This window comes from Primulina huaijiensis, chromosome 12 (assembly GCF_012295235.1).
Source record: "Primulina huaijiensis isolate GDHJ02 chromosome 12, ASM1229523v2, whole genome shotgun sequence".
NCBI lineage: Eukaryota > Viridiplantae > Streptophyta > Magnoliopsida > Lamiales > Gesneriaceae > Primulina > Primulina huaijiensis.
In genome coordinates, this window is record NC_133317.1 from 4,893,742 (window position 1) to 4,920,524 (window position 26,783).

The 26,783-nt window shown below is 34.5% G+C and overlaps 3 protein-coding genes across 5 annotated transcripts; 1 reads left to right on the top strand and 2 right to left on the bottom strand.

Annotated features, from left to right (window-relative positions):
* Window positions 1–200: 200 nt before the first annotated feature.
* LOC140989654 (zinc finger CCCH domain-containing protein ZFN-like) lies at window positions 201–16,563 on the top strand. The gene is made up of 14 exons (XM_073458965.1): window positions 201–394; window positions 489–594; window positions 1,000–1,350; window positions 1,458–1,534; window positions 1,647–1,771; window positions 6,825–6,982; window positions 7,606–7,668; window positions 8,060–8,179; window positions 10,672–10,944; window positions 11,774–12,088; window positions 13,110–13,323; window positions 14,045–14,763; window positions 15,021–16,034; window positions 16,210–16,563. Exons 1-12 carry the CDS (start codon window positions 306–308, stop codon window positions 14,134–14,136), a joined length of 1,983 nt encoding a protein of 660 aa, XP_073315066.1. The 5' UTR covers window positions 201–305; the 3' UTR covers window positions 14,137–14,763; window positions 15,021–16,034; window positions 16,210–16,563.
* A 1,547-nt stretch (window positions 16,564–18,110) lies between these two features.
* LOC140990759 (uncharacterized) lies at window positions 18,111–21,927 on the bottom strand. Of its 2 annotated transcripts, none has more exons than XM_073460614.1 (13): window positions 21,564–21,927; window positions 21,119–21,238; window positions 20,964–20,998; window positions 20,762–20,863; window positions 20,450–20,530; window positions 20,259–20,377; window positions 19,890–19,991; window positions 19,691–19,807; window positions 19,487–19,555; window positions 19,341–19,407; window positions 19,215–19,268; window positions 19,055–19,135; window positions 18,111–18,981 (listed from the first exon to the last, which is right to left on the bottom strand). In XM_073460614.1, the coding sequence occupies exons 1-13, from the start codon at window positions 21,664–21,666 to the stop codon at window positions 18,826–18,828; spliced, it is 1,206 nt and encodes a 401-aa protein (XP_073316715.1). In that variant the 5' UTR covers window positions 21,667–21,927; the 3' UTR covers window positions 18,111–18,825. The 2 variants fall into 2 exon arrangements, with proteins under 2 accessions (XP_073316715.1, XP_073316716.1); XM_073460615.1 differs by having other exon boundaries at window positions 20,964–21,023; window positions 21,564–21,922.
* Window positions 21,928–23,202: 1,275 nt separating this feature from the next.
* LOC140990213 (auxin efflux carrier component 5-like) lies at window positions 23,203–25,111 on the bottom strand. Of its 2 annotated transcripts, XM_073459798.1 has the most exons (5): window positions 24,698–25,111; window positions 24,058–24,603; window positions 23,879–23,964; window positions 23,532–23,766; window positions 23,203–23,424 (listed from the first exon to the last, which is right to left on the bottom strand). In XM_073459798.1, the coding sequence occupies exons 1-5, from the start codon at window positions 24,724–24,726 to the stop codon at window positions 23,352–23,354; spliced, it is 969 nt and encodes a 322-aa protein (XP_073315899.1). In that variant the 5' UTR covers window positions 24,727–25,111; the 3' UTR covers window positions 23,203–23,351. The 2 variants fall into 2 exon arrangements, with proteins under 2 accessions (XP_073315899.1, XP_073315898.1); XM_073459797.1 differs by having other exon boundaries at window positions 24,058–25,109.
* Window positions 25,112–26,783: the final 1,672 nt, after the last annotated feature.

Sequence of the window (26,783 nt, forward strand, 5' to 3'; positions counted from 1 at the left end):
GTGAGACGGTCTCATGGGTCGTATTTTGTGAGACGGATCTTTTATTTGCGTCATGAAAAAATATTACTTTTTATGTTAAGAATATTATTTTTTATTATAAATATTTGACTAATTTCGCTGGATAAAAATTCGTGAGATGTTCCGGATTTTATTCAAGTTCAACTCCCTCGTAAAACGATGGACGAATCAATACACTTGTATTCCTTCCATAGAAGCACATACTACCCACCCAAACTTGACCGCTACCCTACCGCTTTTTTTTTGAAAAATTTCTGCATTTACGGTAATCTTCTGTGCGAATAACAATGGCGGAAACGGAAGAAGAACCGGGAATTGAAGTGCAGATAGAGCATGCCGTGCGCTCTCGACTTCAGCATTTCAAAGACCAAGCCGAGTATGTATGAATTATATGCAAGTTACAACACAGCTGTTGTTATTAGTTTGATTTTTGTTATTTGTTTTTCTTTTGTTGGATTCACGAATTGCAGTTCGCTGACGTTGGAAAGTGTGAGGAGGCTGTTAGAGAAGGATATGGGGATTGAGAAATTTTCTCTTGATGCACACAAGAGATTCATTCGCCAACATTTGGAAAAGGTGAATCATTACCTCCTTTATTTCTTGCAATACTTCGTTGCCTCCTAAATATAGGAATAGAGCGAGTTTGCTGAGAACAATTGCCACTGATTCGAAGAGGATCTAGGTTTGCCTGTCCCGCTTTTTTTAGTTGTTTCGTGTTTCAGTTTTCAATTTGGGAGTGCTCTTGTTAAGTTGTGTATGTATATGTTTGGCAAACACTTTCCCTGCTATACCAGTGGCATGTATTTGAATTAATGTAGCTTGAGACTATTTTGACGTGAGAATTCTTAAGATCATGGGTTGATTATGCATTGCGTAATTTTGTAGACAATAGGCCCTAGCGTTACATTCTCTAATACTTAGGAGAGCCCTGATTCTCTTAAAATGGCTGCATATAACTTTTATTTATCTTTTGCAATATAGGTGCTTAATTCACCGAAAGGAGCTAAAGCAGCAAAAGATGTGAAGACAAATTCCAAGAGCTCTCGAAGTAAAAAATCAGGAAAGACCAGCAGCGAAGAAGGGTTCGACTCTTTTGGTGGTGCAAGTGATAGTATGGAAGATAAAGTAAAATCAAGAAAGGAAGCTGCTCATAGAAAAAATATAAAGCTGGAAGAGGTGAAGAAGCGTAAAAGATCCACGGAGGGTGATTTTGATGTCTCCAGCACGAAGCAGAACAAGCTTGCAAAGAGGCGAAAAGAGGGAGACAGTGAGTCAGATGATGCTGGAAATGTATCGGACGATAGTCAATCTAAATTATCTGTTGAAAAACCTGTACTGCTATTTCTTTTCTACTTCAACACCTCCAAAATCTGATATATGTGTCTTTATAAATTGATTTTATGCAGATTTGTCTTTGACTAAAACGTTTTGATGAACAGAGGAAAGAAAAACCAGCTCCTGGATATGGTAGAAAAGTGGAGCATCTGAAATCAGTAATCAAAGCTTGTGGAATGAGGTTTGTGCTGGAACCGCTTTGGCTCTTTTCCTTTACCTTACCAACCCCCCCTGGTATTATCAACCCGTCCCCTCATTGATACGGCACCTCATCATTTCTCAATGGGAATCAGTGTTGCTCCTTCAATTTACAAGAAAGCTAAGCAAGTGTCAGATGAAAAACGAGAGGCCTTTATAGTGAAGGAGTTGGAAGGGATACTCATAAGAGAAGGACTATCTAAGGATCCCAATGAGAAAGGTAATAATTGGTTGCCGGTCGTCACTTATATGTGGTCATCATCTCATGCAAATGTAATTTAGAAGCCAGCTTTTTTGAAGGCCAGTTTGCATGGTGAGGCATTTTGGGTTTCTTATGAGCACATATGATTTATCTTATATTTTCTTGTGCTGAAAACTGATTGACTAAAACAGTCATCATCGAACCAGAGATGGGTGCTTAAAATCTTCTGCAGTGCCATATACATTTTATTCAATTAGTTGAAATGACCAGCTAGTTAGTACTGTTATAGGAAGGATGGTCAAGCTGTATCTTGGCTTCCATGTCATGTAACTTAGTTCAGCGTACTGCCTGCCTGCTGAACAGTTAAAATTGTGTGCTTGCGTGGTATAGTGTCCCGTGTCTATTAACCTGTTACTAGAAGATAATGTTTCGTGTTTTTTATTGTTCGGAAGTATCAAAATGATTAAGCTTTGGAACTCAGCTAGCCTATGAAACTTGACTCTGAATCACTATCAGAACAAATTTTGAAGCTACTCGCAGTTCATGAGATACCATCGTCAATTGAATATCAGTAGGTCAGATCAGCTTGGTTGGTTTTACAAATTGCCTGCAGCACTAAATTTATTCATCATCCATCATGCACAGCATATTATCTGAGTTATTGGATTCAATGGTTGAGCATCTTCTCTGTGGCTCTTCTTTGCCCCTCTTCCTCTTTAATGTTGCCACCAAATTCATGTTTTCAGAAATCAAGGATTGTAAAATAAGAAAGGAAAGAGCCAAAGAACTGGAAGGTATTGACATGAGCAACATCATATCAAGTACACGAAGAAGGTCAACATTCAGTTTTGTATCTCCTAAATTTGAAACACGTGCCAAAGGTGACAAGGTTGGTCATAAAGATATTAAAAACAAAGAAAAAAATAAGAAAGATCAGAATGATGACAATAAGGAGGAAGTTGAGAAAAAGAAGGAACAGGAAGAAGAGGTAGAGGAGAAGGTAGAGGATGAGCAGACTTTTGACGAAGAGGAGGATGAAGAAGAAGACGAAGAAGTAGATGATGCAGAAGAAGAAAGCGAGGAATTTAATGAAGGTAAACTAGATTGAGATGATTGATTTTTTACCTTTTTATTTTCTGGTCCAATAGTTTCTAATAAGAAATGGAAAGCTAAACCAATTTCCATGAATACCACTTTGCAACGATGAGTCACGAATCTACTTTTGTTTACCTTGTTTCAACACAAGTCCTCCTATTAGCAGCCTAAGAAGGTGTGATAAATAAAATGTGTCATGAGATCATAATACATGTAATTACTCAAAACTTCTGAATAACTCGAGCTAGCAACTCAGCGTTATTATACACCTCAGTAAGTTAGAAACAATACTGACACTTAAATATGATATTTTCTGAACTTCAAACATCACGAATGTGCACTACGTGGGCTGTGACATTGCACAACTGTAATCTTCATTTAAAGTTGATTTGATGCCATAAGCAGTAATCAATTATATAGCGCTCTTTCCAAATAAAAGAAACGAATTAGAAGATTCTCACATTTTCTCATTTTTACTTGCAGGCGATGATGAGGAAAGTGACTGAATTCTGCCCTTGTTGAAGATATTTGACAAGAGTCCTCAATTCTTATAAAATTGTTTACCAATATGAGGGATGAGCTACACCATCATTTTCTTGGACATAGTGTTATTTTTATGTTTGTTTTGGATTTACTATATTGAATTAATCTTAGTTGTTTTAGACAGTGCGCGCTGAGGCGCATCGGTATACTGGAGGCAAGGTGTGCTCTTGAAGTGAGATACGCTAGGCATAAATTTTTATGATGCAATTATACGAAGTAACACTTGCTATAACATTAGACAATAACGTGAATCAAATATTCCTTAGATAATACCTTACATTATTAAAGAAAAATCTCACACTTGAACTTCAACTTCAACTTCAATTATATCATTGATATGTGGCCGAAGTTTCAAATTTTGCATATTTCCACATCGTTGTTAATGTTGCTGTTGTATATTTCTACATCGTTAATAATGTTGCTCAGATTGATTTATCTTTTTTCTATCACAAATTAAAAAGAGCGTATTAGTGTTTTTGTGAAATTGTCTCATGGATTTATATCCGTAAGACGTGTCGATCCAGTAAATTTTTACTGTAAAGTAATAATTTTTTTTTATATAAAATATAATATATTTTCATGAATCGGATATCCGTGTAACAAAATTGACCATTGAGTTGGTTTTACGAGAGTTTTTGTGAATAAATTAATATGAGTAGATGTAGATGAAGTTGGTTTTGTTTCGTTTGGACGAAAAGATTTGATAAAGAAATAAGTTGAACAAAGAATTATACAATATTTTGGCTTTTGGTATGTGATATGATTGTAACAATAATAATAAATTTTTTATATGGAAAAAACTATTAATAATTTTGATTTTGAAAATGTGGTATTTTTGAGATTTTAAAAACTTTTATATTTAGATATCATTTTATTCATGAGATGATATGATAATTTGAAAGACAAGGATAATATAATTAATTTTTAACTCCAATTATTGTAAAATTTGCACTAAATTATTGAATATCATCTTTTGGTTGTGTATTGGTTTTAAGTCTTAAATCAACTATGCTTACATATCATCTCATGTATTGTTTTGATTGATATAATTAAAGTTATATTAAAAATTTAAAATTATTTTTTATGATCAATCTCCAACCAATTATAGTTTTTTAAAACATTGATTTATCAGTAAAATTCTTGATTGAATACATAACAATAAGTTTTATCAGGTGCAAGTTTTGCTATGCAACAGACTCCTATATTACCTACCAATTTTAGATCGATTCAGAATTCTATTGAACCCAAAAATATTCTCTAATTTATTCTTGCATTACATATTTTCTCGTGTCTTTCCACAATAAAAACAAGTTGATCTAAGTCTCGAGGAACAAATAATAATTTAGTATATCTCACACGTACTATAACTTGGAAGGAAGATATTATGTGAAGAGTCCCGTAATAATTTTCTAATAACGTTATAAATGTCTATTTTGAATCGTACATAGTTTTTTTTCTAATAAATATATTATCCAGATTCATTTAATAATTCATTACTAGCGCATGTTGTTTTACCAAAAATTATAATCGCATAACAAAAATGCTTAAATCCGTAAAATAGCCTAAGCATGTCCAATTCTTGTTCCAAAAATATTTTACCACATTTCATATCCAAAATCTTATCTGGTCGAAATTTTATGATAACGAATATATGCAATTTAAATAAAAAGAAATGGACAGTGATTTTCCCCAAATTCTTTGGCTCCCTTCATGGTGCTGAATGGTTGGTTGATTATTTTCATTACATTATATTATTATATAAATTTATGTTCTTTGGTTGTTTTATGTTTATGTGGAGAGGAGAGCATGCTGCTAAAGCTATAGCCAGACCCACCTTACCCCACCCCAAGAACATTCCTCTCTCTCTTCTCCATTTCTTTCCACACTCTCTATCTCAACATTGATTCTTCTGAGATGAGAAGGATCTTTTTCGATAATTTTTGAGGATCGAAATGGTGTGTCACATGGGTTTTTAATTCCAATGTCGCGGGTGTCAGTCACTGCCGTTGCGTCTTCGTCTTCCTCCTCCCTCCACCTCCATCCCCAAAATCAAGGTTTCTTTCTTCTATTCGTTCTAGGTACCTTAGTTTATCGAGTCGTTGGTGATTTTGTGATCCTCGACGTAGATTCATTTGTATCCTCCTCAGTTTCGAAATGATCCATGTTGGTTACTGATTAGTTGTAGCTTTGTTTTCTGACTGTGCTTTCTTTTTCTTGTTTAACATAAACGATGATGGAATTATCGCTTCGTGTGCGTAAGACTAAGAACCTCCATTCTACTTGTGTAGTTGTGTTTGCTCGATCGTTGCTTGGAAGTAGTTTGCTGAGTTTGTTACATACCAGTTTCCACCCCATTTGTTTATCAGTCCTTTAGCCATTGTTTGCATGGGTTAAATGGTCGCTTTACTTAAAAATAGTGGGATATTGATTCAAAGTTGTTATTTTTCTACTTTCAATTTAGGCCCAATCCAGAATTTGGAGAAACCATCGGAGCTCCCCATATTTATTTTATTTATTACAAAGATACTTCGTGATTTGAGTTTTGGAGAGGTGACCTCTTTGACTTATCGGAGGTCTAGGCTTTAAGTTTTCTGGGCTAAGAATGTGGTGCAAAAGTTTTAAATTCAATAGTTTCCCAGTTGATTCATGGACTTTAACAACTAGTTGCGGAGTTTTTGTTGCATTAGTGAATATGTCATAGTTCAAAAAACATGCTCTGGAGTTTCAAACTGACATCAGCTTATATTTTGGGAACACATGTAGTGTGGAAGCTAGCTTTTTTTCAATCATGTTTGAGAGGGTGTATTGTGTGGTGTTTGGGGTTTGAAAATCAGGCTCCATTTTGCTATAATATTGCTCAACAAATCACTTTCTTATCAGTTTTGATGCCTTGTGACGCTGTTAGTCACCTTGTTTTTAATGATTTCTTTACCTTTAATAGATTGCATTCAAGCAGCATCAACGTCTTTTGAAGATAACATGTAAATATGTAATTGAATCAGGTGAAAAAATCAAGCAAATGGTGAATATAATTTACATTGATTTAACTATGCAAAATTGTAGCGAGATTGTAGCTTTCTAACATGCTGAAATGTGAAGTGAGATCAGAAGGGGAAAAGGGGGCCTTAATATTGGTAATCACAGTACATGTGATTGAAATCTCATCTATACTTTGTGTTTATTGAGAATTTGCTACTTCTCATTGTGAAACCTCAGCAACACAATTTTCTTATGCTTTTAGTCACAACCTTTCATTTTCACTATCTGGTGCGAGAGTTAGAAGTTGGATTCCTGAAAACTCGTATTCTGCCTCTTATGTGAAAGGAAGCACTTTAGCAAATAAAATGCTAAATTCACTTGAATGCTGAAAAATTTATGTTAAGGAGAGGTTCCTTTGAGTGAGAGTTTCAAACTGAAACATCTGATGTTTCAGATGCTTTGTGGCAAATGAATCCGAGATCAAGGGAACAGATGGAGCCTGGGTCTTATCCTGTGCGTGAAGACGAACCAGATTGTTCATACTATATTCGAACAGGGCTCTGCAGATTTGGGGCAACATGTCGATTTAACCACCCACCCAACCGGAAACTGGTATGGAATACAAAATACTGATATTAGTTTGAATCGGCTGACAGATTTTTGACATAGTATATGGACAGAGTTGACTTTGCTCGTTGAAATACTATTTATCTAAAATATTTTTGTTGTGAGCCACCATGTACTTCTACATTCTGTACCTTGCTGCTGTTTTTTAGTTTCTCTTAAGTCTTGACTCATGATTATGCGATACCAAATGCTGTATTTTTTCTGGTGATACTTTGAATCTATGGATGTTGAGTAACCTCAAATCGGGGGCGACTCTCTTGTCAGCGGCTAGTTCTGTAATTTAGATGAAGGGCTTGGCAATATAAAAACACTCAAGGGGAGGGATAAAATGACATACCCATTCAATTTTGCATTTCTGGGAGTTAGAAGTTGAGCCTTTTAAGTTGTTTGGCAGGGTATGTTGGCCTCAAATAGTAATGAAAAATGAGTATTTTTTTGCATGTGCTATATTATTAACCTGAATTCAACTAATGAAAATACCAACCTAACTAGAGTCTACTTGCATGCTTTTCCGGGATTTAGGTGGTTTGTTAGACTGCCTTCTACATATTGTTCAAAACACCTTTGTATCCCACTATCCCTTAATTTGATGATAACTTTGTCTGTAGGCTATTGCTACTGCAAGGATGAGAGGCGAGTATCCAGAAAGAATTGGGCAACCAGAATGCCAGGTATGCATCTATTTTTGTTGTCTTTGTTTGTGGAACCATGTTTTCAAGGTAATTTTCTGGCCATTCATTATCCTTTTCCGACTGAACCCCCATTCAGTTTCAGGAAGCTGCTACTGGGAAAAAAATACTGGACAAAGGCTTAAAAAACTGTCACCGTTTCTGTTTTAGAAATTTTGGCACTAAATTAATTTCTGAAAATCAATTTACATCCTATTTCAATGAGATTATCCTTCATGGTTTAAGTGCTATTTTTTAATCCATTCTCTGTTTTTTCTATTCTCTCTTTGTCGTGTATATCACTTCAACATAAATTTGAACATTAGTGCACTATTTTTTTCTAAAAATGTCTCTTGTTCATATATTTGTTTGTGTATTTTGAACTCTTCTCTAGTATTACCTAAAAACGGGAACATGCAAGTTTGGAGCCACATGCAAATTTCATCATCCTAGAGATAAGGCTGGGATTGCTGGTAGAGTTGCTCTAAATGCTTTGGGTTATCCATTTCGGCCGGTTTGGACACTTTATCTTCCTCTCAGTCATCTTTGACATTCTGCTTCGAAATCTTACAATTTTACATTTATTTCTTACACATTTTAGTGGGCCAATTTGCACTTAATTAATGATATGAGACTGAATTTATCTGTTTGGGATTTCACTTTATATTCAATTATTGTTTTGTTACATTACTCTACTCATATTTTTTTATATTTATGATAACAGAAAACGACATGGGCATTGCATGTGTAGAATCTTTAAGAAAAAGATATGATACATTGATAATAGCATTAATCTATCTGTCTTTGAATTTGTTTTAAACCAAATTGATGCCTAGTACTGTTATAAGAAAGTCGCAACCCTGACACAGTTTAGAATATTTAACTATTTCACTTCCACCATTAAAATTCATAGGCACGCATGAAATTTTCATGAAATTTTGTACTCACTCTTGGCTCTGGCAACTATTAATAAACTGAAAGATTACACAGTATGTCTTTTGATTCTCTTAAATAAACTACAATTAGTTGCAAGGACCATTGAATGCTTATTGAACAAATTAATGTATTTTTCTATTAATGCAGCAAAACAATATTGTATCTTATGAATGAGAAACTTATATAATTCTGCTTTTGAAAGATAATATTTTTTTACCATTTCTACATAGCCTCTCAACAAAACTATTAATTTGTTACTTAAACCAAAGTGTTTTAGGGTAAAATCATAACATATTTTTGTATATTTTGTGTAAATAAAAGGAAATTTACCAACTGTAACTTCACATGTTGAACTGAATTGTACTCGTTTACAATTGACATGATGAGCCTAGTAGTTCTTACACGGCCAATATTAAACCACATTGACCTTTGCATATCTTAGAAGCTCCAATTCTATCCCCTTCAAGTGAAATTGGAAATGAGGACCCCTCCCCTACACAATTTCAATCCCGTAGTCTAACAATTCTAAAAATCATGCTCTCCTATCTACGACTGTTCTTTGGACCAGTTTCTTTTGCTCACATCCTCTGGAATGTCTGAGTATTGTTCATTTAGCATGCATGAACCATGTCCTTTTTCTATAGATATTTGGGCTTCATTCCCCTTCAAATGACCAGTGATAACATTACAAACCATGTATGGGATAGTGTTTTTTTGGGACCATCTTTAAACTCTTATTATATTTTTCTAAACTCTTATTCTATTTTCTTCATCAACCATAAATAATGTTTTTTTTTTCAATTAGGATACTTGGTGAAAAATGTTTCACATGCTAAGCTAAATAAATCAAGCAATTTGTTTTTCAGCATTAGTGAACTCAGTAATGGGAAAACGAGCACGGTTCAGAAATCATATACCATCCTATATAAACATGATCCGTCCGACAAAAATTTGGACGGATTATATTGATGCAAGATGGTATAGGGCTCCTGAATCATGTGACTCGTTTTTCTCAAAATATGCTTCGGTAATTAACATGTGGAGTGGTGGCTGCATTTTTGCTGAAGTGTTGTTTGGGAAGCCATTTTTCCCGTAAAAGAAAGTTGTTCACTAACCTGATTTGGCAATCTTTCTTCTTGAAAGTTGATTGAGTCAAATCCCTTCTCCAACTGATCCTCTTCTCTAATAAATCTTCAAGTTTGCCTGCTTAGATAATTTAATACACCCGAAACACGAAGAAATATTCGTACTAATTCATGCAGGAATCATCCTTATCAAGACCATACATAAGTACAATGAACATTTGGAGAAATCGATCAGTCGAATGGCCTGATAACAATCTTCACGTCCAATGCAGATTTTGATGTGAAACTTGTTTTAACTTTTCTCTTTTTATGATGGAAAAAAATGCAAATTGTTGAAGAAGGATAATTCATTTCTTCTTAAGAAATTAAAATGATGCAGGAATTGAACTCTTGGGACTTCGATATTGGGTAAAAAGGTTTAGCTGCTTAAATAGAACTTTAGGGGCATTAAGCACCTATTGTTGTTTTTTTCCTTCTTTTGGTGAAATATAATTTTCTTTCCTTCTTGTTGAAGGATTTTGCTTTGTTACTCGATGGGAAAATCAAACTCTTCGCTGTGTGGATTTTATTAAAATAAATACTTATATTGGGTTTGAGAGTGGTTAGTATGCTTTGCTTTGGTCCCGTGGCAAATGCCCATGATGGCCGACTCACACAAAAAAAAGTAAATAAATAAAAGATGAATTATTCTAAAGCATGAGTACATATATTGAAAAGATAGGGCATAGGGACATGGATATGATACGATGCAGGTGTGGTCGTTCTTCAAAATGTTTTAGGATAGGGTATGGGAGAATATGATTGTTCATCTATGTCTGGATGTATGTATAGGTTACACCGTTATATAGTTATACAATTATATATATCTATCGAGCATACATGTAGTAATAATAGATTGTAAATTGGATTTTCGGGTGTTGGGTGTTGTTTAGTGGTTTGTTGAAGGTGGAGTTTGTTGATTTTTCCCTTTTGCATTTTTGTGCAGAATGAAAGTGAATGTGCATATTTTATGAGAAATGGACATTGCAAATTTGGGAGCACTTGTAAATTCCACCATCCTCAGCCATCTAACATGATGTTCTCCTTACGCGGCTCTTCTGTATATCCTCCTATTCATTCTCCGACTGCTGGCCAGCTGTCATTTCCCTTGTCGAGAGCTTCTTTTATCCCCAGTTCACGGTGGCAAAACCCTTCGAGTTATTCACCTATGGTTGTGCCTCAGGGGGTTGTATCTGTCCCGGGATGGAACTTATACACCGTAATTTTTCTGATGCATTTTGTTTCTTTGTTTTGCTTGCATAATTGTGGGCATATTTTTGCCCATTGATTTTTTGAAATCTAAGCAATTACTGTATATATGACCTTTATAATTATGTGAAGTATTAGAGTTTGCATTCAGCTTGTTAATCTTTTTTTTAATCATGGTTTTACTCATCTAAATGCTAATTTTCTGAACCGCCTTTAATACAGCCAAAAGCTATTCTTTTGTTAGCTTTGATCAGGGATCATTAAGATGAGCCAGACTTTCTAACAAGCTGCTCAGTTCGAGTTCAAATTTCATGGATTTTTTGAGTTTGCATAATATTATTCAAAAACTCACTTCTTGACTCTTCCATTATTATTTTTGTTGTTGTTATTATTTTTAAAGAATATGGTCATGGTAACTGAACATATATTATAGTTATTTAAACATCAATATAATCTATCTCTATGCGATATTATTTTCATCATTAAAAATTGATATAATATCTCTTCATAGTAGAATGTGCAATGTTGGTATTTCAACTCAAGTTTGAACTATCAGCATAAGTTTGCGAACTCTATTCCAGAAAACTTAAGTTGCACTTGGGCTGTTTGTTTGAGAAAAACGCATTTACCATGTACTTCTCATGAATAGATTATTCATACTGGTGATTAAAAGCAAACTTGGAGACCGTGAATTTCTCTTGCAGTTGCCTTTTATTCTTTATTTACAAAGTTCTATCACCATTGATTGGCACAAATTTATCATGTTCTGCATTTAACCCAAGTTATGCAAAATACAAGATATTGCAAGGTTGAATTTTACTAGTTATTTCTTTGTGTAGGGTCAGCTGGGTTCAGTGTCACCTTCAGAAAATCAACGACCAATTGCAGGAAGCAGTCTTGCTGATGGGGCGTCACCCCAGGGCGAAGTTGTAAATGCAGGATCCCAATTTCGTTCGGGCACTCTACAACTGGGGCAATACGCATTTCAGAGAGATAATGTGTTCCCTGAGAGACCGGGTCAGCCTGAATGTCAGTTCTATATGAAAACTGGAGATTGCAAATTCGGTGCTGTATGTAAATTTCACCATCCTACGGAAAGATTTGTCCCATTCCCTGATTGTGTCTTGAGTCCACTTGGACTTCCTTTAAGGCCTGTAAGTAAATTTGAATCATTTTTTGACACAATAAATGAATTTCTGGGATGTGCAGTACTTTCTTTTCATATAGTTTGATCTTGGCAAAGTCTGTTTCATTTTGGTTGTGAGTGAACGGGGAACACAGAGAAGCGAAACCACCTCAAGATTCTGAATCACATGATAATAATGCTAGCAAAAGAAAATTAAAAGCGGTACTGGTATCCCTTACCCTCTAAAGAGAAGGGATATCTCAAAGTTTCAAGTCTTAACATCTATAAAATTGTCTTATTCATTAAAGAATTCAGAACTGTTCCATGTTAGTGGGTGACAAGATTCTTCCTTTTTTCATAGTTTTAATTGGCATCTCAAACGTTTTCCTCCGTTGTGGTTTATTTCTACTCATTGTCTTTTCTTATCCACTGGATTATTGATCTTTCATGATCACATACGCCCACACCCATTTTGGCCTGGCCTAGGGATCTCAATGTCACTTTGTTTCCTTCTCATGTAATTCATTGATTGTTCAGTCTAGTAGAATGGGTGTGGGGTGAGGAAGTACCAGAAGAAATTCAGATATAGAATGAAAATGTAGTTCTTCGTTTTTTGGGAAAGAGATTGTTTTATGTTATAAAATCTCTAAACCGAACCAAAAATGTGCTGAATTTTTTATGGTGATGCAAGAAAAGGATAGTGATTGTTGCAGAATAACGGTGATGACTGAAGAACATGGTGACAAAAGACGTAGATTTGAATTTTCATCCACATATTGATGACTCTGAGGGATGTCTGTTGATAATATGATACCCCACTATGTTTACCCTGAGTATTTCCATGCGTTCTGTCATCTGTGTCCTTTAAATGAGAGATCATAAAAATAACGATGAAAACAAATGGATAGGCTAAATTAATTAAGTAGTGAAAACAGTGAAAGAGACTTGATAATTTTCCTTTGTTGGGTGCAAAACCTATATTTAATTGTTTATTGAAACTCATTAAGCAGTTGTTGTCACATCTTTTATTCCTTGTTTGTTGGTTTTAGGGGGAGCCTCTCTGCGTTTTTTATTCTCGATATGGAATATGCAAGTTTGGTCCAAGCTGCAAGTTTGACCACCCAATGAGGGCTTTTGCATACAACACGGCCGCATCATCATCAACAGATTCCCCAGCTGTTCGCCGTTTTTTGGCTTCGACTGGAGCTGTTGCATTAAGTTTAGCTCCAGATGGGTTAGTGGAGGCAAGACAGAAACCATCTGGTGATAATAACATTGACTCAGAGTGATTTAATACTTCCAAATGCGATTACATTATCACCTTTCTAATCATTTGGAAGACGAATAAGAATTTGCTGTAAATTCATTTCCATGGTTGGAGATGTACAGATTTTAATTCTGTGTCAATCTTCTCTTCTGAAGAAAGAGTCAGTTGAAAAGATAGGTTAACATTAAACCGTGCATTGTATAAATCTGCAACTGTTGTCACATTTGTTCAAGGCAATAATGAACATCTTTTCTGACAGCCATCTATCTTTCTGCCTTCTTTTAACCACTACGACAATCTTCAGAACATTAGTTTTTGCGATTGGATACATCTGGCTCAACATATTTATCCTCAAAAGTGTCTGGATCATTTCTCATTCAAACATTTATAATGTCATTGTTATTTCCTGGCTGTTTAGAATCTGATGCTTGCATCACCTGTAATAATGGTGATTATCAGAATTGCCAAAATTTACGAGCATCACGCCTACTTCCATCCATATATCACTACTATCAGTTTTGCTGCTTCAGTTTTGCTATTAGGCATCTGGAGGCAGGAGATTCTCCAAAGACTGTGCCATGGGTTGAATTATTACTCAATCTGTTTCGAGTCTAATGAAATGTGCTATGACCTATCAGTTCAGTGATTTGTGCTGTTAGCATTTTGGTTTGATCTTCTCAATAGATTTGCTTTATTTTTCTGTTGGTTCTTTTGCAGGTTCTTTGTGTATAGGCATAATAGATAGAGAAGTGCCGACAGTCAAACTGCCGAAATTGGCTCCTTTGTATCCAAGTAAATCAGAAAAATGAATCAGATTTTTTATGGAATTTGGATCTGGAACCAGACAATCAAATGTAACTTAGAACTGTGACACTATTTTCCACTTTCTAGTCATTGGCTCTTTTGGAGTACTCTTGAATTGGATGTTTGCTAATTTGGTAACATAAATTTGTCTGAAACGAGATGCATGAGTGATTACTACATCAAAGAAAAATTCTTTAGTGATTTGAAGCTTGCTGCAAAAAAAAAACTGAGAGAATGTTACCTTATGATCAAATAATTTTGTTTACAGCAGAATTTGAATGCTTAGACTTTAGGTTAAGCATCAGTCACAACTTATGCGAGAAAGATGAGTGATCTATTATTGCGGAATGGAAATGTATCTTGTGTCAGAATGGACTTGCAGACAATAATTCAGGGATGATTTTCTGGTAACAGTTTGTATTTTTACTAGTCGGCTACAATTCCTGAAACCACCGAAGCTCATCTCTAATTCTAATTCCAATTTCATAGGAAGCATCATCAGTTGATTTGGCTTGCATATACTGCTGGATCTGCAGACAATTGAAGCTTCAAATATAAATTTTTGTTCATTCTCGTCTATAATTGAAGGTTGGTATGCTCGCCGGAAATGCCAGCAAAAACAAGTGTAACAGGTATTTTTCAAAACCAAGACAAATGAATTTGTTTCCCTTGTATGCCAAATCTAGTACTTGTTTTTCTGGTCTTGTATCTACTGTGGCTGTACATAAGCATCACAAAGGAATAGCGTTTCTACCTTGCATGTGCCAATTTGAAGGAAGACCACCCTTGCTGGGGATGCGTTGGTTTCTTTTATTCTCTCATATCAAATGGATTTGAATTTTGACAGATACAAGTATCTGAACAGAATCAGACCTTTGTATTATTACAGACCATTTCTTGGCTGCCCAAACAAAGCATCTGTGGCTGAGACATGAGCCTGAAAGTGATACTAATGATCTTGACTGGAAATCTTTGAATAGTGTTTTGTCAAATTAGGAAACATGAATACCACAGGGTCAACAACGCTGCATGAATATGCAAAAACAACACCCCTAACACATTTACTCGCATTTTATTTGTCCATTTTCTTCATCAAGGCAGAAGTTAAAATAATGGATACGATGTATTTTTTTAAAAAAATGGATGCAATGAAAATTTATTTTAATTTTTGTAAGAATATGCTCTTCCACAATACTCTGACAATTACAGAACCATCATGTTGAAGTGCATGATTGAAATACATTTTCACTATCGAGCTGGGCACATTTATACTGTACAAGAGTCTGTGAAGACAGAAGAAATTTTTTTCCTTCCTCTTAATCTACATTTACTTCATATGCAGTTCATAATTTTTAAGGTGAAATGGAATGAGGTTTAATAATAGACATCTCACATGCATTTGTGCACACATTAATATAGAGTTGTTGGGCGAAATTGAAGGCGAAATATGAAGGAAAAATCACTAAAGAAATGTAACTATAAGATTAAGCCTGTATGTAGAAAATTCAATATGTTATCCATGCTTGTCTGTTTATTATCTGTTGATTATTGTTAGCCGGATAAGATAAAGGCAGTGAGCAGACCTTGCGACATCCACACTGGCTTGCTAATTGCAGAACTAAACCTGCAGAATGGTATGTTACTTGCAGCTTTAAATATGCCCGAGCTTCTCTTCATTTAAGAACTGGAACAAACGCAATAAGCTGCCAACGATGACTGTGGAATGGAGCAAATGGTGTGACCATGTGCTTTCAAACTGTTTCTAAAACTTTAGTGATTTGTAAATACTAGTTATCATGGTGACAGTGCGAGCGTTTTAAACTGGTAGTAGATACTTCACAAGATACAGAATAATAAATATGGAAGTGGATACAGTATGTCACCTTTTTGCATTTTGTCAAAGGTCTAATCTTGATGCTCAACTCATCGCATACTTCGACAATCATTCATCATGATTGTAAATTGTGCGTGTGGAACAAGACGTTTTGTTAATTTGTAACATTTATAAATTTTGGCAGTGGAACTGGAGTTTTGTTGCTTATCTTTTAAATTTCGATTAAGTTAATTTATGTTTGTAGGATTGAATGGTGGACCATCTGAGCATAGCCAACCAACGTGATACCTAAGTTGGAATGCTCTAATGCAGGTCAACATAAAAGGAAAAGGGAAAGAAAGCATGCAGACTTTCAACAATGCATCCAAAGAAGTTGAAATAAATATTTCTGGCTGATGCAATAGTTGCATAAACTTTCCTGGAGAGCTTGAATTCACAGACCGTGCGCACAGACGGAGAGTAGGAGGCAAATGACTGCAGTGGAATTCACCATTTTATTGATCTTTTGTGGTCCATGGTTCTTGAAATTCTGGGTTAAATTGTAGACAAAGGAATGCCAAGGGAAGTCTTATTAAAAAGTTTAATATTTTTATGTTCATTTATTTTTCATATTAGCTTATTTTTTTGGAAAGATTCTCGCACAAATTTTATGATTAGTGTTTGAAATAAATCAATTAGATAAATTTTCATCACCAATATCTAAAATAATATGAATTTCATTTAGCTTTAACTTATTTTGCACTCTAGCATTTCAAGCTAATCAAATTAATTGATTTCTCGCCACGAGCCTCTTATCCCAGTGACACAATCTTATCCTCTTTATGGGAAAAGCTTCTTGCTGGAAGCCTGGAGACCAAAAAAACCTCTCTTCCCCAATTGTAATAATAAAATAATAATAATAATTGATTTCTTGTTTTTCAATTTAACTAATCATTTAATTCAAAAAAATATCTAATTTACAGTTATTTAATTTAATAATTTAAAGTAACCTCAGTTTATTATCTTATTTAGTTTGATCAGACTAATTTAGTTTATTTACAATTAAGCATAATGGAATAAACTCCAAATTCCTTTATGAACAGTGTTTGCAAATCGAGTTATACATTATTTTCTGATTCATATATCTGGGATGAAAATAATCAGCTCTTGTAGTTTTTTAAATATATTATAAGCAAATTAATTAATAATTCTTAGATAAGATCAATGTTTTAATTCCTTTTTTTTCTTTACAAAAGATATTGTTTATGTTTGTAAAATGACAAAAACTTGTGTGAGACGGTCTTACGGGTCGTATTTTGTGTGATATATTTCTTATTTGGGTCATCCATGAAAAAATATTACTTTTTATGTCAAGATTATTATTTTTTATTGTGAATATCGGTAGGGTTGACCCGTATCACATATAAAGATTCGTGAGACCGTCTCACAAGAGACTTATTCTTGTAAAATTTATATTCCTACAATCTCAATTAAATATGTTTATTTTCCATTTTCTAACGTGCTATTTTTTTTTTTAATGAATACATGCTATATTTTTAGGACAGGGAGTGTAAAAAAAATATATGGTATGAAATGTCTGACAAATTGAAAATTATGTGGATGCATTACTACTGCTAGCAGAAAACATGGAACCAGTTCATATCCATTTCCCGAAAGTGATGGCTCCTTTATCGCAGTTGGAACTTTGAATGGGCATTAAACATAAACCCCACTTTTCCTTTTCTCTCCTTATCATTTATTTGGCGCTCACACCTAAACTACGCTAATTTTCACCTTTTTCCTTACAATCTATCGTCCTCTCCATAAACAAGAAACATTAAGAGATGCGCTCAAGTGGGAGTGGGATTTCTCTGCCACTGTTCGTTTTGTTGCTCGCCCTTAGTCTCGGTGGAGTTAAATTTTCATCCCTTGTGAGTATCTTTATCACACAGTTACTGCATCTGTATTATTTGTTATGACACGCGCATAGATCCCATCGACATTCTTGTTAAAAATTGCGTCTTGATTTACAAATCCAAGACTTGCAGGCAAATGGGTTTACAGTTGCCTCGAATGTGGAGATGGATATGGAGATGGAGCCAGAAGGGAAGGAAGAGTTGATAATGAGCCGGAGGAATCTGGCCGGGAGCTTTGAGGTTTGTGCTCTGTGCACTTGCTGTGGAGGAGGTTATGGTACAGCCAAAAGATACTGTTTGGCATCTCCATGTTGCTATGCTATCAATTGCAACATCCCAAACAGGCCTTTTGGCTACTGTTCTTTCACTCCCAAGACTTGTAATTGCTTGGGATGCCATATCTAGGTTCGATTCCCTTGAATTTTGTTTGTGGAAAGGATGAAAAGAGATGTGGGGTTTATAGGTAGGAATTACATGAGGGGCATAGGAGGAGTTAGGAGCTGGGAAAGATCCATGAAATTTCTATTATTCCATCCTTGTTTACTGAAACACAAAAAAGCATAAATTTCATTTAATGTATATTGTTGTTTTATGATTAGTTGATGAATTGAGTAATTGTGTAGATTAAGGTTACTTACAGGATGGTGTGTTGTGTTTCTTTTGAACACAATTCTGAAATTAAAAATAGATTGTTGGAGTTCTATTGATATTGATGTTCTCTGTGAGGGATGTTCATGGGCCATTTGTTTCTATTTTTCGAGAAGAAACTAAAGCATTGGCATCTTAATTTCGGTTTTAAAGTAAAAGTCCAACAAAATATTTGTATGTTAATTAATAATGGTATAAACATGGTTGGTTTGCTTACACGTGACAACTACACCAATTAACCCAACTTCTATGAATTAAGGTGGTGGTTGGTAGTTGAAGGGTAGAAACTTGGCAATTATAGCTGATGGATGAGCAATTTAATCAGTTTGACGTGGATATGGATCCGTCCAACACCGATCCTCCTCTGCTGCTTTCTTCCATCGCCTTTTGAATACCTTGTACTCATTATATGACTGTCTTCTCACTTCGACTCTCTTGTTTATTTTTTCTGTATTCAAACTTCCTTGTGTATGCTGCATCAATCATCCAATTGAAAATTCATTACAAATTCTTATCATGCATGCAAATTGCAATGCAACTCGGTACCTCTTCTTCTCCTAGTGTTGGGTAGCCATAGTGAACTATGTATTCAGCATCCACAACTCCTATGTTTTTCATCCGATCTCCCTGAGGATCAACACGGTATTTATTTATACATGCATTATGTATGTGAGTGTGTGAGGAGTGATGAATTAAAGTTAATTGCCTGTGCACAATAACCGAGCTGCATGTCAAGTCCCCAGGCATGAATCAAGTCATTCTGCGATAAAATCAATAGGGATTAAATCAGTATAATAATTTCATTTCAATTATATACGTATATAAATGATACCTGGATCATATGCCATACACAACGCCATGCATTCTTGGAGAATACTGGGGCCATAACTTCTATCCATCTGAAAACAGTATCATATATTCTCTGTTAAAATTCTTGTCCTCCATATGTGTGTATGTGACTGTATGTATTTGCTGTACCCTGTGCATGGAGGATGAGTGCTGTTATCATCACATTGAGTTTCCTTACCACCAACTTTGTAAGTCCTCCTGCACTATCATTTATTTAACTGTATATAGTACATGCATTTGTCTTCTTATAAAATTGGTTTCGTTCACTTTTTTTTTTGCATAGATTTTAGAATGCTTATTATATTCTATTAAGTGAAATAGGCATGAACAAACCTGTGTACTTTTGATCTCTTCCATCGTGCAGTTATAAGGTGATGCACCTCAGATTCCCCTATTTCAAGCGCTGGTTGTGATATCTCTAATCCTTCATCTCTAACAATTGATAAATATCTGCACACCCAATACCTAGATTCAAAACTAATACCAGTAATGTGTGAAAACTAAGTCTTGAATAAATGTGGGTTTTGCATACCGTGAAGGGTGGAAGTTCTCAACTCCTAAGTCTTCATCCCACAAGAAAATATAATCATAATCTGCTACTATATCTGGATGCAAGAATCTCTTGGCAAACCACCTAGTCAATGACGCACTCTTTAGATTTTTATCATCTATCTCTGAGAATCCAAGATTGTGAACGAAAGTAAAGATTGAGAATGAAAGTAAAAAACAATATGGTTCTTGATACAATCCTTTTATTTCACATGTCCTGATTGGTTCAAGGATATCGGCCAGGTTATATTTTGATCTGTCTGGTTAGAAACTCCCTCAAGATATATACAGGCGTGGCACCCAGTACATTTCCACACATTTGCGAGTGGCAAAAATTTTAATCTAGGCTTACCATTTAGTTTGGTTATCAACAGATACATGTATGACCTGATTGCTCCATTGAAAATCCTTCCAGACATCAACATTGCCATCATAATGGAAAAGCATCACGACAAAATTGCTTGCCAGGAACTGCAATTTTGAGATTCTATATATCATGATTATGCTATGTATAGATAGATAGAAGAAACAGCCATTATTTACCTTTTGAACCAGCTTATCTACATTTATCTTCTGCTTTATTCCAACAGGAACAGCGAACAAACTCATCGATGAACTTGTCTTCTGCTTGCACAAGGCCAAAAGAATATAGTGCCTCACATTATATTATATAGGATTAAACTCTAATTTATTTCCAATTGGTTAGGTAGTGTTTGCAAGAGCTTATTTTAAATGATTCTCGACTTCTACATATAATTTCCAAACATTTCATTGGCTAGAAGTTTGGAATTTAGAATTTTCATTGGCTAGAAGATTGAAATTTAGAATAAGTTCTTGCAAACTCTACTTTAGTACCTTTGGAGAACCCCATAATGGTCGTGTTTCCAAGTTAGAGGTTTTGACAACTATCCTTTTAGGCAGTGATTCGCTTCCAGGTGGCCTGCAACTGCGTTCATTCTATGACAGGCATCACAATTTTTTTTAATCATAATCAAAGAACAAAACAACAAACTTATACATACATACAGATCAAGATTTAAGACAAGCAAATACATACCTCACAGCTTCTTCTGCTCTCAGTCTCACTCCTCCCTAGTGAGTTTGATTCTATTAGTTTCTGCATTATAGCTCAGAGAGTTGACCATGCAAAAAATAACTTCGGAACATTGTGAAATACATATTTATCATTGCTATTAATGCATTAACTCACACCTGCTGATTGTCTTGTGCAAACCATAAGCATGAAAACAATGTAAGAAATAGTAGAGAAGCTATGGGAAAGACGGTGCAGATACAGGTTCTCCTCTCCTTTTGATACCTGCATATTGGCGGCTGGCAAGAACAAGGCAAGGCAATAATATCAGATTCACTAAAACTTTTCTAAATTTTCCCTCCTATAATTATTGTCATTCCTCAACATGAATCCCAGAAAACTATTGTCGAAATTCCGATAATAGCATAAACTTTATCGGGAAGAAAATGAAAACAAACAATTCTAAATTCTGTTCAATGAATCCCAAAAACATTCAGTCCATTCCTATACACACACATACATATACAAGTCATAAGCTTGGCATATATATTTATGTGCATGCAGGGAATCTGAATGCATTCATACGATAATGGATCTGAGAAAACAAAGGAAAAATCCACTTACGAAATCGGAGAAACTCGTCATCTTCCCAATGAACGTGTGTTTTATCCTTCTGCAAGTAATTATATAATCTTGGTGTCGAAGAGGTCGAAAATACCATAATCATGAATGAGCCAAGAAATTATCATGCACAATAATGCATATAATTACAACAAACACGTATTTTCATCTACAGATGATCCATGGTTGCAACTGGAAAAAAAAAGAGTTAAATTATTATCGTAATCCATTAGTTTGCAGCCATCGATAAGAGAGAAAAATGGTTCAGAAAAGAAAAAAGAATAGAATCGATCGCGGCCACTAACGATCAAGAAAATGAGTTGCCCACTATTCCCTCAATGCAAACGCCTACGGTTATAAACTCCTGCAGTATCTTTCGTCCCAATAATTTCGGGTCTATGCTATACATGGAATCTGTCTTCCCCATGATGTGGTCAAGGTTCAGCCACTTCTAAAAAAATATGATTCGTCACGTCACATAAAATAAGTGGATTTGGTTGATAATTTTCGAGCCCGACATATATCATTATCATGGGTTGGGTTCACAATCCAGTTTACAAAAATTCTCGTGGAAGATTTACGATTTTTGACGATACCAAAATAAAAAGCACCGTTTAATAATTAGTTTCAATAAGTTGAATCCTTTACGTCTATCTTTATGCTTCATTTCTCTCCATCCATTTGTATAAATAAATTGTAAATTTGTCTTACAAGGCTAGTGGAGCTTGCTGTAAAATGCATACATACCTTTTTTGTCATCTAATTGATATGTTTTATTTTTAGTTATGTTGGTTAATTGAACGTCACAGTATATTATTTTACATTTTTCTGCGATTTTAATTATTTTTTCATTGGAATACTGGCATGGCGTTACGAAAAATGTACCACTGAGAATTGCTGATTGTCTGATATCATGTAACACTATGTTGAAAAAGACTAAAACTGAAAAAAAAAATGCAAGTATCAGTTGATTATAACACTACAAAAAAATAATAAAAACATGCAAGTTAAATGTCCAAAAAATATAATTTCATCTTTATTTATATTTGTCTGCATGATGTCCAATTCAAATGCACGTCTCTTTGTAGAATTTCTCCTTATCCAACCTGATAATTTGACATAATTAGTCACCGGAAATTTTGAAGGAAAAAAATCCGGAGATGGGCGGCACTACAAATTTGCAACGCAAAAACTTATATAAGACGGTCTCACGGGTCAATTTTGCAATGCAAATATTATATTTGAGTCACCTATGAAAAAGTAGTGTTTTTATGCCTCAAGTATTACTTTTTATTCTAAATATGGACATTGTTGATACATCTCACGAATAAAGATCAGTGAGACCGTCTCACAAGGTACCTACACAATCTGCAAATATGGGATGATGGCTGAGCCAATTGAGAAATGAAGAATTTTTCAGTTGAAGGGGAAAACATGGAGCATGAGAATTAACTGTTGCACATGAAGGAAAGTGGGGAGGAAGTTAGAAATTAGATTATCAATTTTACCATATTATACTGTACAATTTATTTTTTTTTGCTAACAAAGAAAATTGTGTTGGTTTAATTAATTAGAGACAAATGTTATTTGTGGAATTTCGTAAGACACCAAAAAGTAAGTTTTCTAATACTCTCAATCTTCATAAAATAGTATACAGAAGAACAGTTGATACATACATATAAGCCAAAAAAATCACTGTTTGGTTAGACAGTACACGCACACACCCAATATTATGATAATATTAGATTAATACACATGTACCCATTGGCCATTTTGGACTTTGGTACGACATCAATGAACAAGATTTAAAATAAGATAATAGACAATCAAGAGAGGAAGGGATATGATCGTGCCGAAAATTACCCTGCAAACAACACAGATGATTTCATCAATATCATAACAAAATATCATCATAACATTTAGATGACCAAGATATATAACAGAGTATGTATATATATGTTGAATGCTTACGCGGCACTGAGTAGATTGGCATGCAAACCATACTCTTGAGCGAATACGAACGAGATAATAGCTTGTGGTAACGCCGCCTGAATAATCGCGATTCGAAGTACATTGGAATGCAAACCTAAAGCTAGAGATCCAACAGCAGTAGACATAGGTCCACCAACAAACCTCAGAACCATTCCATACATGCATAAGCCAACACCACATCCTAGTACACTTTCTTGTAGTGCCATGAACAATCCTGCCACAATATTCACGTATGCAACAGCTCTTAGCACAAATGAAAGCATTAAATTTAACTGTACTAGTGTGTTTGTGTGCGCGCACGTTAATATAAAATGCTAGTTGTTTACCCATGTTAAACATGGCCACTCCACTTCCGGCTTTCGACATTATGAGAATCGATCCTTCCACTATGCGAGGCATTTTCAAATTCCATCTATACATGTATATTCATGATAAGGTCATGAATTATTGTATGCATGTAGATATATAACGAGAAGGCAAGAGAGAAACAGTACATGGATGATACCTGTTTGCTAAGAGAGCCCAAATTAGGCCAAGAACACAAGCATAGTTATTAGGATTTCTGCTCAGCCTAATCCAAACTTTCTTCATAAATGACAAAAATTGAGGAGATGATGGTGCTAATGTGCTGTTCACGCCTGCTGATTTAACAGTATCATCAACGCCGTCGTCGAAGATTTCTATCGCAATAGTGCTTGATGATTGTGGTATTTGGGTGGAAGAAGACATTGCTTGCAGCTGCTTCTCCTGCCCATTTTCGTTGTTGATGCAAGAACCATTATTAGAATCACACGCACGCCTGAATTCGAACATGAAGAGGAGAATCGGTAGCCACACAAGGGATTGAATGACAGATGATTGCACCACCAAGTCCTCCCCTAGTTCCCCATACATGGCCTTCAACAGAGGGACTCCGACGACTAGCGTGTTATTGAAACTGGACAGAGAGAACGAAGTTATCAGCCATGAAAAATCCTTCTTCGAGAAACGAATCCACAAAGCTAAACCCACTCCCGCTATCGCCTTGGCGATCACATCTGCTCCAAGAAACCTGAAATTCATATGGTAGGGATCAACCCCAGATGTGAATTGGAATGTGAAAAATGGGATGATGAAATAACAGTTGAATCTGTTGATCGCATCACATTCGTTGCTCTTGAACATCTCCAGCCATTTTACGGAGCTGTAACCCAACGCAAGCGCCACATACAGCGGCAGCATAGCCTCCACTATCTTGTATATATCTTCCCACCCGATCATCCCTTTCCCGCAGATACAAAGATAGATCGATCTATCAAAACCCAAATCAATTTATATAAGCTGAATAATTTTAGCCAATAAATATTATTGCATGAGAGCTTAATTTTGATTTCGCAATATGAACGAATGAATGGGGGAGTGGCGGAGTATATATACGCTCCATAATCTTTGAAACCCACTTCATAAAATCTCTATATATTTCTAAAATCCAGCCTCCGGCCCGTGGTTTGATTCTACATCCTATGGTGCCGCCACGCACTTATATTTTTCAAGCTAATATTTTTATGGAAATATTTGAAATGAGTGGTCCACTTTCTGCGCATACATACACACACACACATATATGCTTGATTTTTTTTTCTAAAATAAATTTAAAATCATTTTTCATTTTATTTGATAATTCACATTTTTTATTCTTTTGGGTCAAAAGAATTTCAATTCTCCCATTTTATCTAACAGAATTTAAACAAAAAACATATGTAAAACAGTCACGGCTTAACTTTGTGAAAAAGATATTCGATATGTTTCGATCCATAAAAATATTACTTTTTATGTCCAAAAAATTATTTTCACTGCAAAAATATCATTTTTATTAATATTATGAAGAAATATAGTATAATATATGTCGATTTGAGCAAAAAATATTTGACTTATGAAAAATGTTATTTTTGTCTAAAGTATCATTTTTTTTTACCAAAAGCATCATTTTTTTGTTAGTTAAAAAAGAATTGAGTAAAAAATATCATTTTTATGTCAAAAATATTATTTTTCACTCTAAGTAGAAATTGAGTCGAGCTCTGAAATCGTGGAAAATGAGACTTGCTCGAATTTAAAAAAATTAAAATACGAGTATTTAAAAAATGAGTAGGTCTTTTGTGAGACGATTTCACGGATCTTTATTCGTGAGACGAGTCAACATTGCTTTTTTTCAATAAAAGTAATATTTTTGACATAAAAATTAATATTTTTCATGGGTGATCAAAATAGAATATTCGGATCACAAATTTGACCCGTGAGACCGTCTCACATGAGTTTTTGTGTTAAAAAATAATATCTATGGGAACGAATTGGCTTCAAATTCAATTTGCTAGTGCCACTTGAAATACTTCATCATATACGCACCATGTGTTGGAAATCATGGAGCCTTCGGATCTATTCCCGTAGTTCAAATGAGAAATACAGCGGAAAAGGATCACAAAATTTTAAAAATTATAATCAAATATGAGAATATAAATCAATTATAAATTTAAATAAAAATATTTTCTAGAAAAATTAACCTCTTGTTTAATACCTTTTATATAACTGGGATAAGTGGAAAACCAATTTTTTCCTTTTAAAAAATTGGTATCTTTTGATCTCCTAATTTATAATTTCTCGGATCCTAAAAAAACTATTTTTTCGAATTTTGTATTTTTAATCATGAGATCATGGACCCATAATAAAATGCTCCAATAAATTAGATAAATAATTAAAAATTTTAATTAATATATCCAAAATTCCGCTAAAAATATGGAATTACACTCTTATTCATTATAAAATATCTTATTCTACGAAAATAATAGTTCAGTGATATAACCATATATTAAATACATATTAATCCTCCATAATAGACAAATCGTAATTGAATCTAGTATATTTCGTTTACCTCTTCAACTACTTCTTATCTTCATTTACTATTAATTCACTAGTTAGTGTTTTTAATTTATAATCCAATTATAAATTAGTTGGGAACATTACTCATTTCCAAGGTTAACAAATGAGATAATCGTATTTCTACTTGTCGCATGAAAAAATGAATTTCATGTATCTGAATTTATATTCCCGGTCATAATTTATTTCAAATGAAAATCGAAAATACAAGTGTTGAGAATGCGTAATCTTAAACAATGAAATTAAGAATCAAAATGAAACGAACATGAGTCTATAACCACATCAAGATTATGTTATGTCCATATATGATCATATTGATAA

What these genes read in the sequence shown, in the direction of transcription:
- LOC140989654 (XM_073458965.1), top strand. Translation starts at nt 306, where the DNA reads ATGGCGGAAACGGAAGAAGAACCGGGAATTGAAGTGCAGATAGAGCAT. An exon ending in ATCAAAGCTTGTGGAATGAG is followed by an intron (nt 1,535 to 1,646) that starts GTTTGTGCTGGA and finishes AATGGGAATCAG; the next exon opens with TGTTGCTCCTTCAATTTACA. An exon ending in TGGGTTATCCATTTCGGCCG is followed by an intron (nt 8,180 to 10,671) that starts GTTTGGACACTT and finishes ATTTTTGTGCAG; the next exon opens with AATGAAAGTGAATGTGCATA.
- LOC140990759 (XM_073460614.1), bottom strand. Translation starts at nt 21,666, where the DNA reads ATGATTATGGTATTTTCGACCTCTTCGACACCAAGATTATATAATTAC. An exon ending in AGAGCAGAAGAAGCTGTGAG is followed by an intron (nt 20,864 to 20,963) that starts GTATGTATTTGC and finishes TGCCTGTCATAG; the next exon opens with AATGAACGCAGTTGCAGGCC. An exon ending in AGCTCGGTTATTGTGCACAG is followed by an intron (nt 19,136 to 19,214) that starts GCAATTAACTTT and finishes GTTGATCCTCAG; the next exon opens with GGAGATCGGATGAAAAACAT.
- LOC140990213 (XM_073459797.1), bottom strand. Translation starts at nt 24,812, where the DNA reads ATGATCGGGTGGGAAGATATATACAAGATAGTGGAGGCTATGCTGCCG. An exon ending in TGGGCTCTCTTAGCAAACAG is followed by an intron (nt 23,965 to 24,057) that starts GTATCATCCATG and finishes ATACATGTATAG; the next exon opens with ATGGAATTTGAAAATGCCTC. An exon ending in AGTGGCCATGTTTAACATGG is followed by an intron (nt 23,767 to 23,878) that starts GTAAACAACTAG and finishes ATATTGTGGCAG; the next exon opens with GATTGTTCATGGCACTACAA.